The sequence below is a fragment of the Stylophora pistillata genome, chromosome 11 (genome assembly GCF_964205215.1).
Source record: "Stylophora pistillata chromosome 11, jaStyPist1.2, whole genome shotgun sequence".
Lineage (NCBI taxonomy): Eukaryota > Metazoa > Cnidaria > Anthozoa > Scleractinia > Pocilloporidae > Stylophora > Stylophora pistillata.
Window position 1 is genome coordinate 16,167,987 of NC_142529.1, and position 14,991 is coordinate 16,182,977.

Consider the following 14,991-nt stretch of genomic DNA (forward strand, 5'->3'; position numbering starts at 1 on the left):
ACAGACCACGCTAGACCACAGTCGATTTGTTAATTGCAACTAGTACATTTTACGTCAAGAGTTATTACGTTTTGGGTTATTCTTTCATCTTGCGTCAATTACTATATGTGGCGTAGCAGATGCTAATTATGATTCACTATCCTATCAGTAAAAGTATCTCTGAGTGAAAAGGGATCGTATCACGCAAAGAATAGTTCTACTACAAATAGTTAGACGTCTTCGCATCTGTATGCTTTCCTCATATTTCTAATTTGTACTTTAAACAGCACATGATTTTCCCATGTGTTTTGAATGGTGAACGTTGCTAAGGAAGTCTTTGTTTGACTGTTATTTGAAGAGCCATTAATTGACCGTGGCTGAGCGGGTGCCGTTTTGAAGAAATATATCTCTTTGTAATGAAAGATTACCACTGAATGATGGCGACAAAAACAGGTGATGGAACAGAAACAAAAACGATCCAAGAGATACTTTGTTCCCCCGCTTTCATAAGTGGATTACAACAACAACAAGCAATCTGTCTCGCAACAGTCAACATTTTCTTCTCCATCACGTCATTTCTTAGCAATTTTCTCGTCCTTGTTGCCCTTCGCAGAGTATCGTCCCTTCATCCGCCGTCCAAATTCTTATATTGTAATCTGGCAACAACTGATCTGTTGGTTGGTTTTGTTACACAGCCTCTCAGTGCTATTTATTGGATCTCTATGGTTTACGAACACTGGGATCTTTGCCGATATGCAAATAGCACAGCATACATCACAAGCTATGCTGTATGTGCAGTGTCTTTGATGACCATGACGGCCATAAGCGTGGACAGGCTTCTCGCCTTGTTGATAAGGCTCAGATACAGACAAATTGTAACTTTGAAACACGCAGGTACCATAGTAGCTATCTTTTGGGTTCTTTCCATTACCGCTGCTTTATTCTACATGTTGGATAACCGTATCACTAATTGGTATGGTCGTATAGTTATAACATCTTGCTTAGTTATCTCAGTCCTCTCGTACACGAAAATTTTTCGTGCTCTCAGTCATTATCATGTACAAATACAAGATAATGCTCAACAACAGCCGAGCCAACCAAATGCACTTAATATGGCTCGATACAGAAAGGCAGTGCACAGTGCACTGTGGGTGCAGTTAACATTAGTTGCTTGTTACTTGCCATATGTTGTGGTGGAAATGGTGCTCAACCACACTAAAGCATATTCAACGCACTTGGTCATCGTGAGGGGAGTAGCAATTGTCTTAGTTCATTTTAACTCCACGTTAAACCCGTTTCTTTACTGCTGGAAGATTAGTGAAGTGAGACAAGCAGTGAAGCAGACAATCAGGCAAGCACTTTGCCTTTTCTGGAGTTAAAAGCCATTTGAGTTATACTCGTGCTAATACTTTCAAAGCTGACTCACTAAGTCATGGTTATTAGAGGAAATGCTCGTCGGATGTTAAATAATAATCGACTTGTACAAAATAGGTGCTCGAGTTTGCTGAAATGTGAATTATGAAAGTAAAATAACAAATAAAACTGACCGTCACCGGCTGTTACAGAGTTTTTTTTCAAGTCGATGTTTTTCTTTTAATTTTTTTGGGAGAATTGGAGTATTGATTGATGAATATGATCTAACTTAAAATTTTCTTAATAGGGTTATGTATATCCAGTATGTCTGATATATGTCGTTTTTAACTTGTCTCTAATTTTTATTGGTTCTATGCAAAGGTTTACCATGCACTTATTTTTCTTTTAAGGCGTTTTAGGAGGCTTTTTTGGAGTTCGTAATTGAAGAAAATAGTCATAAAGAATATTTTCAGTCGAAAATCAGCCCTAAAAGTGACAGCATACCTAATTATACTGCTACTAACGCCAATGACATTGTGACAGGGAAAGTTCCTCTATCGTCTTGTCAATCAAGAATGTGGCTACTGTCTTTGTTTGCCAAGGGAATATTTAAAAATTTTAATGCTAATTTTCACTTGAAGTATCATTTTACTGACTGAGATAAACAGCTTGTTACGGCCTACATATTAAGGTTCATTAGTTCCTTGCAATCGATAATTGGAATAATCAAAGAGAATCAGAATGAAAATTACCAGGGAAAGGACTTATTCACAAAAATTAAGGAATTCTTGCATGTCTTAGCTATCGAATTACTCAGTTGTTGGTTTGTCTATCAGCTATTTCCCCATCAACAAAGAGGAAACGATTAACTTCAGATTCAAAATAACCCCAGACTCAAAAACGAGGCCGTATCTGTGGCTTATTGATGTCTCCTTAAATTTGATCGGATACATTTAACATTTAATTCGTTCGTTGGTGTTCGTTCGTTATGATATGAGGCATGTGGGAAGGTTGGAGGGTTTGAAAGATGCGTAAGAGTCGCTAAAGACGGAGCCAAGTGCAACTAAAGGTTCATAAGTAATAATAATAATAAAAATGTTAGTAATAAAATATGTTATTTACCAGCCTTGGTCAGTCTGTGTTGGGAAAAACTATGCCCGAGATCTTGGTACTCAAGACAGAGGAAAACAAAATGAGAATGAAAAGGAAATTGCACTTAAATGTAATGCATACTGTAATATCTTGCTATCTTGTTACTGTTTCGTCTCTTGTAAGTCTAATCCAGAAAAAAACGGTGTGAATAAAGGTGTAAAATGACAAAGTGAAACTCAAAGAAATTAAAATAAGTTGACATCTCTGATCAAATATCAATTTTAAATGTTTTTCATGATGCTCTTAAGGTAAATTCCTGGGTTAGCATCTTATTCAATTATTCATTTAAAATGCGCAGGCGATCCATCTTTTGTGTCACGAAACTCCAATGATTACGACCTTATTATGAAACTATTTCTCCGTGAGCTCTATTCTATGACACTTCGGACCGGCTTCAAAACATGAAAAATTCTGAGATATATTTAACGTTTTTTTTTACAAAACACAATATAATTCAGAGACAATTTCCTGGGAAGGCCTTTGTGTGCAAATTATCTTTAGTTTGGAGAAGGAAGTTGAATAGCGAACAGCGGCGTGTGTGTGTTTATGGGACGAGACTAGCCAAAACAAGAGTTTCGATGGCCGAAAGATTCCTTGTAAAGGGCAACAAGGGTAAAAGAGATCTTGAGAGATGCTGTGATGGAGAGTTGAATGTGGCGTGCTCAGAAACATATCTATTGATGTTGAAATCCCCAACTCAACTAGTTTATGACTAAAAAAAATTAAAACGTTTCATCAAATAAATCAATTTTTCGGACCAAAATGCACCGCTCCTGCTTTCATTTTCAAGTAATTATCGATGTTCTGGATTTCTCCATCCTAACACGGTGACCATGATGAGGTCGCAAGAACAGACCATGACGAACGCTTTCAACAACTGCCAAGCTTCTTCCATCGTTAGCCGCTCAGTGCTAAAGTTATACGCCTGAGGTTTCAAAACCTTCAAGTGAGGATGGTTCCGATTGAACAAATTATTTGGTTGATTAGTATTGTTACTCGCCTACAGGTTTGTGGTTAAATGAAATTTGAGTGACAGCCCTTTAATATTTAACAAAGGTATTGATTCCAGCGGATCAGTTGTTCACAGGCCGCGCGCAGTTCAAAATCTCGTCTGTCTTGACATTCAGTGATGTTTTTTTCATGCTAATTATTAATAAGTGATATCATGATTTCTCGTGTAATTTGATGTAAATAAGCACTTGAAAACTTTTCAAAGACCATAAATTTCGCTCGTAAATTGTATTTTTGTTGGAACAATAATGATTCAAGTCTTAAGACTTAGTCACAATCCTTCAATAAAGGTTCGTCTAACGATACAAATGATTAGATGTCTGTTCCCTCATGCTACTCCACCCTAAAGTTTTTTTTAAGGCCAAACTTTAGTAACTTTTTAACTCCTAGCAGTGTTTAAACGTGTAATTTCTCCCCATGGTATACAAACAGAATACTCAAACTTATCAGGTGGAAGTTGTTATCCTGATCTAACACCAAATTCTCAAGACCAATTCACAAAGAAATGTTCAGCAGCTAAAGGGGAGAATTACCAATCAGATGTTGGGAGTTTGGGGGTTAAGCGAAACTAAGCTTACTCTGTGATAAAGTATCTAAGTGATGCTTTCTATGCGTAATTCTTGTACTGTATGCAGAAATATCAGGAAATTGTTATTTGTAACGACTCAGTGAACCTACTACAGTGAAAATACAAGTTGATTAGTTGTAAATTCATTCTGAGCATTCCACCTTCCGGTATTGAAACAGCGTCTTTGCGACTTTATGCTTTCTTCTTATTTGTAATTCGTACCTTAAACGGCAGATTATTTTCCCACGCATTTTAAATGTGAACGTTGCCAAGGAAGTCTTAATTTAAAAATTATCAGTAGAGTAAATAATCGTGCTGTTTGGAAGAAATATCCCTCGTTGTAATCTGCGAGGTAAATAGCAAGGATATTCGGAGTTTGACTAGCCAATCAGAGCGCGCCTTTAACGCTATCCACTGTTTTAGTATATACTAATAAAACATATCCCCCGCGCTTAGCGTTCATACGGGAAGTAGGAGCAGTCCTAGTATACTTTAACTCGACGTTAAACCGGTTTCTTTACCACTGGAAGATTATTGAAGCCAAACAAGCAGTAAAACAGACAATTGGACAGGCTGTCCATGGAGCTAGACCACTCCTGAAAGACAGTCGTATTGATACTTTCAAAGCTGACTCTTCAAGTCACAGTTATTCCTGGGAAACGTTTATAAGATATATATATCTATTTCGATACAAAGAATAAAAAAGTTAAAAAATTATTCCTTGAGATTTGTCGATAGCCATTTTTCTTTGTTTTGGTTTGATATGCATTGTTTTTTTGCATCGAAAGAACTGAAGGAAGGGTTATGGAATCACTCACTTTATCGTTTGAGAAGAATGTTTCGTGCCACCAAAGTTTTTCATCAACGTAAAAAGTCATCTTCGAAAGGAAAGATATGTAGGTGTTTTCATGTATATCGATCTTAGCATTTATGGTGTGTGGATACAACTTCAAAGAGTACTCTACGATATTTAGGTATTTGTATGTTACGAAAAACGAAATCAGCTTTTGTTGCTCAATTGGAGAAAGGGCTTGACACTCATGTTCTATACAGGAGATGATTCCAGTTTAGTCTCAAATTTATTTGTTTTGTTCAAGTAATGTCCATTAAGCTTGTAAATGCATGAAGATATTTCCTCACTTGTAATCGTTGTATATGTTAATGAAGTTTAAGAAAGCGAATAAATGAAAATTGGCCATTATCAGTTGTTACGGAATTATCTTTCAGATCGACCTTTTTATCAAAATTATATACGTGTCATGAGGAAAAAGGGTTGCTGTAAACTCAGTATGTCATTTTTTTCCCCTTGAATAGGAGAAATTAAAAAATAATAATCGAAAGGAAAAAAAGAAATAGCAAATAACAAAATGCAGACATTTTAATGAGAATATAACAAGGACTGGTGACTCAACGGTGAAACATCGGAAAACTCAGCGAGAATTGTGAACCACGGACGGCGATCTGAGAGATCCCGTCAGACTTTTCGAGGAGTTCCTCAACAGGCGACCCTTACCAATGCTATGGGTCGCAACGTTCCTTTCTCAAAAATCTGTTGAGGCATCTGCGACATATTTAGATAGGCTGGTCCAGTTCAGCTTAAAGCTTTATATATGACAATAAGGCCAGTCCACAACACCGAATGCTACGCTCCTTACTCTGCGAGAAGTTCTTTGACGTCCCCTGCAAACCAGTACAGTGCGGAAATTGCAAAAGATGGGGCCTACGGTTTATCGTCCTCATTCAAGAAGACTAGAATGTTTTACCATTTTCGGATGCAATAAACTCTCTTTTAGTTATTTTAAGACCCTGAGAGTTGGTTCGGTCTGGGACTTAAACCCTCGACTTCCCGCATACAGTTGCGGGAGTTTACAACGCAAGCTGACCAAGCGCGAACCAAATATGAGTGCTTTGTGTCCAAAATGACTTCAAAGTGTGATGAAGTTTAAAAGCAAATTATCGTTGAAAATTTGGGAGATTATTCTGAGGCTTAGTTTGGTTGTCTAATTTTTAATATTAATGAAGATTTATCGATTTTCTAAAGTTTTAAAGAGTTTCTAAAGCTGGCCTTTCGAGAGTTTTAAACCCTAAGTCTTTCGATCTAGCTTTGGATTAACCCTTGAAGCGTCAAGGCTCGTAGGTCAAAACTTTTGTCCGACTCACTCGGATGCACCTCGTGAGTCCACAATATTTCACCACTGTGATGATGAATATAGTCGTCGATAAGAGTACATTAAGAATAAAAACCAGCGATATCAAAGTGCCCCTGAGACGAAAATTGACCATTTTATTTTGGCCTAAATTGTTTACACAATGTTGAATTGGGTCAAGTTAAGACTCTTTTTGCCATTAAAAACTCAAAACAAACCTTCGATGACCAACTTTTACCGCTTGAAAGTCGTCCAAAAATCGTCCGCCATTGCTGAAAACATGTTCCAGCAGAGCCCGAAAAAACGTCATCATGACGTCAAAGGCTCAACAAACTTATGCTTTACTTTGTCACAACTCTCTTTGTTCGCTGCACAGAGAATCACACATATTACTTTTTTGAGAACTGTTTCGTTGTCAGTCGGAAAATGTCGACTTTTTCAGACCATGAATTGTCCCAGAAATCATCTGAAGCTTCTGTGGATAGTTTTGCGCCGACAAACGATGAATTTTTGCCATGCTAATAAAGATAAACACAGAACGGCACGGACTCCCCATGTGGCTTTTGTGGTCGCATCGCTTTATCGCCTTCGAACTGTATTTTTGCTTGTCGTAAGGGATTTCCCTTTTTTGTAAGAAATGATCGGGTGATTAGTAAAAATAGTTTTCGGCAATGGCTAATTGTGTATCCGAAGGTGGCTATTGGGAGTTTGTGAAAGCCATATCTAAGCCATCAATGTGTTTTCCTCGATGCATTTGGTCAATGATCTCATTAACTCTTTCCTACGTGTTTTTTTTTACAATCGGTGCTTTGAGAGGTTTGAAGTGAACTCTGTTGTTGAGTTGCACTTTGGTCTCTTTTGTTTTTTCTATCTTATTCATGATAACTATTGTTGTGTGGCTTCGGTGAGGTTTAAAGCAGAGTTTGTTTCAATTCTTTTAGAGCTGTGACCTCATTGCGTTACAAAGTATTTTTTGGCTTAGATGCAGTCTGCAAGTAGTGTTATGACGATTTTCCGAGTAGCTCTGAAGGGCGATAGAAGACTGAACCGGTGGCATTCAGTTTGATATGAAACAGAAGTGGTTCTTTGTTTTGTCCGTGAAAGGTGCAACGGAGGCGCATTTGTCTTGCGAATAAATTTCGCAAAAGTTGGCCTGATTTTAAATTCGTTTGTCACAGGCGTTGGGATGATAGCACGCTGACTTGGCTGTCAGATGGTTGATAGTTTGACAGGTTCTTGTCCCTTCTCTTCTTCAACGGTAGGCACTGAATCCGACAGAATTCTTCGCCTCGATCCTTCAAAGTACACAGATCTCTCGAAACAGTCCTCCGAGAAGTGTTCGAAGCAGACCACAAGTATTTCTGTAGGATTGACGTTTACTCGGCGGGGTCGCACAAATCGCATCCGTTTTTCCCGCTCTGATCTATTTGCAATGCTCCGATGCAGAGAAATACCTGCAGTATGGTCTGCACGATTACTTCAGCTTTGAATTACGCATCGATGCCCAGTCATTTTTGTTTAGTTTTTGTAAGAATAGAGTAAAGCACCCTGTTATGTTTGCTTGACATTTTGCCATGTGAGATTTTCGCGTTGAGCCTTTGACGTCACTTCCTCTGAGTCCTGCGATCAACTTCCGGAACATGATCAAATAATGGTGGACGAGAAATCGTGAATTTAACGGCCCGAAAAAAGATATTTCTGGTGCTCGGTCTAAACTGAAATTTGGCAGAGTAGGTGAAGGAGACACACTGAACACGAAAATGGAAAAAAATGATGTACGAAAATTTTGATCTCAGGGGCACTTTAAAGAATGACATTTCGACTGCTCCACGCCATCATTCTCAAATTCAAATAAATACATTTTGTGAGTTCATTATATAGAAAAAGTACGTGTGAAGGTCTCAATTCATATGATTAAGAAATGAAAACGATGGATAAAAGATAAAAATAGGTGAATAAAATACAAGCGTAATGCGCTTGAACTGTCAGATAAAAAGTTAATACGCATTAAGGAACAAATGCATTTTGTCATTGGTAAACACCTACACAATCTAAGGAACAAAGATCTTCAAGAAATGCCGTCGGAAGCTGGATTATTTAATTTATGAAATGCTCTTCATCAAAGACAGAAACCAACACTCAACACTCAATCTGACTCCATCAAAGCGAAACCTTTTATCTGACAGTTCAAGCGCACCACGCTTGTACTTTATTCACCTATTTTTATCTTTTATCCATCGTTTTCATTTCTTAATCATATGAATTGAGACCTCCACACGTACTCTTTCTATATAATGAACTCACAAAATGTATTTATTTTAATTTGAAAATGATGGCATCGAGCCGTCGAAACGTCATTCTTTAATATCGCGGGTTTTTATTCTTAATTGCTTATCGAAAACCTTAGTTATTAGGTAAGAGTACAGACCACGCTAGACCACAGTCGATTTGTTAATTACAACTAGTACATTTTACATCAAAAGTTATTACGTTTTGGGTTATTCTTTCATTTTGCGTCAGTTACTATATGTGGCGTAGCAGATGCTAATAATGATTCACTATCCTATCAATAAAAGTATCTCTGAGTGAAAAGGGATCGTATCACGCAAAGAATAGTTCTACTACAAATAGTTAGACGTCTTCGCATCTGTATGCTTTCCTCATATTTCTAATTTGTACTTTAAACAGCACATGATTTTCCCACGTATTTTGAATGGTGAACGTTGCTAAGGAAGTCTTTGTTTGACTGTTATTTGAAGAGCCATTAATTGACCGTGGCTGAGCGGGTGCCGTTTTGAAGAAATATTTCTCTTTGTAATGAAAGATTACCACTGAATGATGGCGACAAAAACAGGTGATGGAACACAAACAAAAACGATCCAAGAGTTACTTTGTTCCCCCGCTTTCATAAGTGGATTACAACAACAACAAGCAATCTGTCTCGCAACAGTCAACATTTTCTTCTCCATCACGTCATTTCTTAGCAATTTTCTCGTCCTTGTTGCCCTTCGCAGAGTATCGTCCCTTCATCCGCCGTCCAAATTCTTATATTGTAATCTGGCAACAACTGATCTGTTGGTTGGTTTTGTTACACAGCCTCTCAGTGTTATTTATTGGATCTCTATGGTTTACGAACACTGGGATCTTTGCCGATATGCAAATAGCACAGCATACATCACAAGCTATGCTGTATGTGCAGTGTCTTTGATGACCATGACGGCCATAAGCGTGGACAGGCTTCTCGCCTTGTTGTTAGGGCTCAGATACAGACAAATTGTAACTTTGAAACACGCAGGTACCATAGTAGCTATCTTTTGGGTTCTATCCATTACCGCTGCTTTATTCTACATGTTGGATAACCGTATCACTAATTGGTATGGTCGTATAGTTATAACATCTTGCTTAGTTATATCAGTCGTCTCGTACTGGAAAATTTTTCGCTCTCTCAGTCATTATCATGTACAAATACAAGATCATGTTCAACAACAGCCGAGCCAACCAAATGCACTTAATATCGCACGATACAGAAAGGCAGTGCACAGTGCACTGTGGGTGCAGTTAACATTAGTTGCTTGTTACTTGCCATATGGTGTGGTGGAAATGGTGCTCAACCACACTAAAGCATATTCAACGCATTTGGTCATCGTGAGGGGAGTAGCAGTTGTCTTAGTTCATTTTAACTCCACGTTAAACCCGTTTCTTTACTGCTGGAAGATTAGTGAAGTGAGACAAGCAGTGAAGCAGAAAATCAGACAAGCACTTTGCCTTCTCTGGAGCTAAAAGCCATTTGAGTTATACTCGTGCTAATACTTTCAAAGCTGACTCACTAAGTCATGGTTATTAGAGGAAATGCTCGTCGGATGTTAAATAATAATCGACTTGTACAAAATAGGTGCTCGAGTTTGCTGAAATATGAATTATGAAAGTAAAATAACAAATAAAACTGACCGTCACCGGCTGTTACAGAGTTTTTTTTCAAATCGATGTTTTTCTTTTAATTTTTTTGGGAGAATTGGAGTATTGATTGATGAATATGATCTAACTTAAAATTTTCTTAATAGGGTTATGTATATCCAGTATGTCTGATATATGTCGTTTTTAACTTGTCTCTAATTTTTATTGGTTCCATGCAAAGGTTTACCATGCACTTATTTTTCTTTTAAGACGTTTTAGAAGGCTTTTTTGGAGTTCGTAATTGAAGAAAATAGTCATAAAGAATATTTTCAGTCGAAAATCAGCCCTAAAAGTGACAGCATACCTAATTATACTGCTACTAACGCCAATGACATTGTGACAGGGAAAGTTCCTCTATCGTCTTGTCAATCAAGAATGTGGCTACTGTCTTTGTTTGCCAAGGGAATATTTAAAAATTTTAATGCTAATTTTCACTTGAAGTATTATTTTACTGACTGAGATAAACAGCTTGTTACGGCCTACATATTAAGGTTCATTAGTTCCTTGCAATCGATAATTGGAATAATCAAAGAGAATCAGAATGAAAATTACCAAGGAAAGGACTTATTCACAAAAATTGAGGAACTCTTGCATGTCTTAGCTATCAAATTACTCAGTTGTTGGTTTGTCTATTAGCTATTTCCCCATCAACAAAAAGGAAACGATTAATTTCAGATTCAAAATAACCCCAGACTCAAAAACGAGGCCGTATCTGTGGCTTATTGATGTCTCCTTAAATTTGATCGGATACATTTAACATTCAATTCGTTCGTTGGTGTTCGTTCGTTATGATATGAGGCCTGTGGGAAGGTTGGAGAGTTTGAAAGATGCGTAAGAGTCGCTAAAGACGGAGCCAAGTGCAACTAAAGGTTCATAAGTAATAATAATAATAAAAATGATAGTAATAAAATATGTTATTTACCAGCCTTGGTCTGTCTGTGTTAGGAAAACTATGCCCGAGATCTTGGTACTCAAGACAGAGGAAAACAAAATGTGAATGAAAAGGAAATTGCACTTAAATGTAATGCATACTGTAATATCTTGCTATCTTGTTACTGTTTCGTCTCTTGCAAGTCTAATCTAGAAAAAACGGTGTGAATAAAGGTGTCAAATGACAAAGTGAAACTCAAAGAAATAAAATAAGTTGACATCTCTGACCAAATATCAATTTTAAATGTTTTTCATGATGCTCTTAAGGTAAATTCCTGGGTTAGCATCTTATTCAATTATTCATTTAAAATGCGCAGGCGATCTATCTTTTATGTCACGAAACTCCATTACGACCTTATTATGAAACTATTTCTCCGTGAGCTCTATTCTATGACACTTCGGTCCGGCTTCAAAACATGAAAAATTCTGAGATATATTTAACGTTTTTTTTTTTTTTACAAAACACAATATAATTCAGAGACACTTTCCTGGGAAGGCCTTTGTGTGCTAATTATCTTTAGTTTGGAGAAGGAAGTTGAATAGCGAACAGCGGTGTGTGTGTGTTTATGGGACGAGACTAGCCGAAACAAGAGTTTCGATGGCCGAAAGATTCCTTGTAAAGGGCAACAAGGGTAAAAGAATTCTTAAGAGATGCTGTGATGGAGAGTTGAATGTGGCGTGCTCAGAAACATATATATTGATGTTGAAATCCCCAACTCAAAGAGGCTGGAAAGAGAGCACTGAACTTGGTAAATAAATGCCTTGATGGAAAGAAGAATTTGGACCTCAGAGAAATATTGATTGATGTTGGAGTCCCCAACCCAAGAATAGGAGCACTGCATGTGATATGTTTCGTTTGTTTTTCCCCTGCTGTTAATTTCTGACCCAATACTCATTAAACCTCATTTCCTCAATGTTGTTTTTTTAAGTGAAGGCCTCAGCTCAGTATCAATTGCTCATTTAAAATGCAGGAACGATCTGTCTGTTGTGACAAATTACATTTTTATCCTCAAAGTTCGTAAAAGTTCCTAGAATTTATTACGACACTTTTAGCAAATAAACAATTCTGTGGCTTCAAGGTTACAAATAAGTTCCAAGCGTGGACATTTTATTTTCAAAGCACAATAAATAATTCAAATACTCCTTCCCAGGAAGACATTTGTCTGCAAATTATCTGTGGTTTGAAGACGGAAGTTTCCAATAAAATGATAATAGTGACAGCAAGCTGTTATCTGTGGGCAGGTGAGTGCATTCCCCTTGGGCGATTCTTATTTTTTTCCTGAGGGTCTTGGGGAGACAACTCGGTATTAACGAGGTTGTTAAAAAAAAAAAGTAAGTTTTTTTGTGATAGTGGTTAAAAATGTACTGTGTTAACAAAACATTTTTCGTTATAGTAACAGATAACCTACAAGAAGAACGAAACGAACACAAAATAATGTGGACAACAAATTTCAGTAGTGGTGGAACGCACAGTAAAGCATTTCTAGACCTGCGATGCTCCCCTACTTTGGTCGGTGGAATTCAACTCGTAGCAACCTTTTTCGCAGCAGTTGACATTCTCCTCTCCATCACAGCATTTCTTGGCAATTCTCTGATCCTTGTTGCCCTTCACAAGGAATCTTCCCTTCATCCGCCGTCCAAACTCTTGTATCGTTGTCTAGCAACAACTGATCTGTTGGTTGGTCTTGTTAGCCAGCCTCTTGCTGCTACCCACTGGATGTCCTTGGTTCACGAACACTGGAGTATTTGTCGATACATGAGTGGTGCGGCATACACGACAGGCCTTGCATTAACAGGTGTTTCTTTATTGACGATTACATCCATAAGCGTGGACAGGCTTCTCGCGCTGCTCTTGGGGCTGAGGTACAAACAAATTGTAACTTTAAATCGTGTATATATCATTGTCGCTCTATTTTGGGTTTTATCTTTTATTTACTCTTTATTCGGCATATTTAATAACCGTATAACTTTACTGTGCAGCCGCGTCGTTGTACCATTTTGCCTGGTTATTTCACTCGTCTCGTACACAAACAATTTTCACACTCTCAAGCATCAACAATCTCAAGGACAAACTCATGTTCTACAACAGCCGGGCCAACCAAATGCACTGAATATGGCGCGATATAGAAAGGCATTGCACAGTGCACTGTGGATGCAGTTAGCATTAGTTGTTTGTTATGCACCATTTTACATAGTGGCGATTGTGGTCGCTCATAGTAAAACACATTTATTACACTTAGTCGTGTTACGGAAAGTAGCAGTTGTCTTAGTTTACTTTAACTCGACTTTAAATCCGTGTCTTTACTGCTGGAAGATTAGTGAACTAAGACAAGCAGTGAAGCAGACAATCAGACAAGCACTTCGCTGTCCATGGAGTTAGATCACTCTTAAGTTACGCCCAAGTTAATACTTTCAAAGCTGACTGAATAAGTCACGATTAATATTAGAGAGCGCTTGATGAATATGTCATTAAATAGGAAGAAATAGAAGTTAAAAAAGAATTGCTGTTCAAGGCTTGTCGATAATTTTTTTCCAGCGTAAAAGGCTGGACGAAAGACAGTGGAAACACGAATCGCAACTTTTTAAAGCTATTTTTCGTGCTACCGAACGCAAACTTTTTCACGAATTTCCATCATCGAAGAAAAAATTTGCTTTCATTATTGTCTCATACTTATTCTTGGTTTTCAATATAGAGGTATGAGATGAACCTTCAAAGGGTAGTTTAAGCGTGTTGTTTGAGCTAAAACAACCAGAAGAAAGAAGCGATTTATTTTCCCTAACTTTCACTTATATGAGTCTTTCTTACAAGGTTTTTATTAGAAAAAAAAAATACAAAGAGAATATCTTAATTACTGTCCCCAGAAAATGTGAGCTCGTTATCTTAACAAATTACTTATTTCAGCATTTAAAAGTGACAAAGTAATGTAGCTAATGTCTTTGTGTTTGCGAAGGGGAATTGACTTTCAATGCTAATTTATTGGCTTGAATTAAACTTCACTAATTGAGAGAAAATGTAAATTGTGGCCCGCATATTACTGAATATTAGTTTAGCTGTGATCGATAATTCGGAATAATAAAGAAGAATTAAAGGAGAATTTTCGAAGATAGAACTCCTTTGCAAAAAGTAAATAATTTACTGCATCTTTTAACGATTAAATCGCTCGTTTGGTATATCAATCAATTATTTCCCTGTCGATTAATGAAATGCTGAATTTAAATTAAAAGGAATATAGGGTCGAAAGAAAAGTAATTAGGTAACAAAATGTAAATGAATAATTTAGTACAAACCCGAACTTAAAAAAGAGGCCGAGTGTGTCGTGGCTGGCTGATGTCCATTGATTTGTTCGTAAGTGTTCATTCATTGAGATAATGAAGCAGGGAGGTTGTTTGGGGAGCTTGAAAAATGCGTTAGAGTTGCATGAGACGTAGTCGATCGGAGAGCAACTAAAGGTTTATAATTAATAACTGCTGTTGATAAAGGCAGAATAAATAAATTTTTCTTCAAGTGTTTTTTACTGTCGACGCTGTCGGCGATCTTGATTCATGAACTATTTTGTTCGCATCAGTCTTCAAATGTAGCTTCAGATATCAGAGTGTGACATGTTGCGAGACATGCCTTAATTGGTCAAACCCGTATTTAGAGATTCCCGGAGAAAGTGTTTCTCCCGCCACTAGAGATGGCTTGTCGTTTATCACAAGGTCTCTCCTTTTTTGTCCGTTAAGTGCTCTCTGGCATATTGATACACAGAGTACGATTGTTCATCGCTCAAAACAGTGGCAGTAGTGATATAGTTAGAAACGGTGTCTACTGTAACATTTTGAGCTAAGTCAACCCCGACACGAACCGTGTGATCACTAATAATAATAATAATAATAATAATAATAATAATAATATAC

General features: G+C 37.4%; 3 protein-coding genes across 3 annotated transcripts; all 3 read left to right on the plus strand.

Moving 5' to 3' along the window:
• The first annotated feature begins 291 nt into the window (after window positions 1-291).
• Window positions 292-2,619, plus strand: LOC148720295 (trace amine-associated receptor 9-like). Its single transcript, XM_088739849.1, has one exon. The coding sequence runs from the start codon at window positions 414-416 to the stop codon at window positions 1,356-1,358; it is 945 nt and encodes a 314-aa protein (XP_088595975.1). The 5' UTR covers window positions 292-413; the 3' UTR covers window positions 1,359-2,619.
• A 5,780-nt stretch (window positions 2,620-8,399) lies between these two features.
• Window positions 8,400-11,090, plus strand: LOC148720296 (melanocortin receptor 5-like). Its single transcript, XM_088737326.1, has one exon. It carries the CDS (start codon window positions 9,046-9,048, stop codon window positions 9,988-9,990), a length of 945 nt encoding a protein of 314 aa, XP_088593452.1. The 5' UTR covers window positions 8,400-9,045; the 3' UTR covers window positions 9,991-11,090.
• Window positions 11,091-12,437: 1,347 nt separating this feature from the next.
• Window positions 12,438-14,514, plus strand: LOC148720297 (melanocyte-stimulating hormone receptor-like). Its single transcript, XM_088739301.1, has one exon. The coding sequence runs from the start codon at window positions 12,455-12,457 to the stop codon at window positions 13,472-13,474; it is 1,020 nt and encodes a 339-aa protein (XP_088595427.1). The 5' UTR covers window positions 12,438-12,454; the 3' UTR covers window positions 13,475-14,514.
• Window positions 14,515-14,991: the final 477 nt, after the last annotated feature.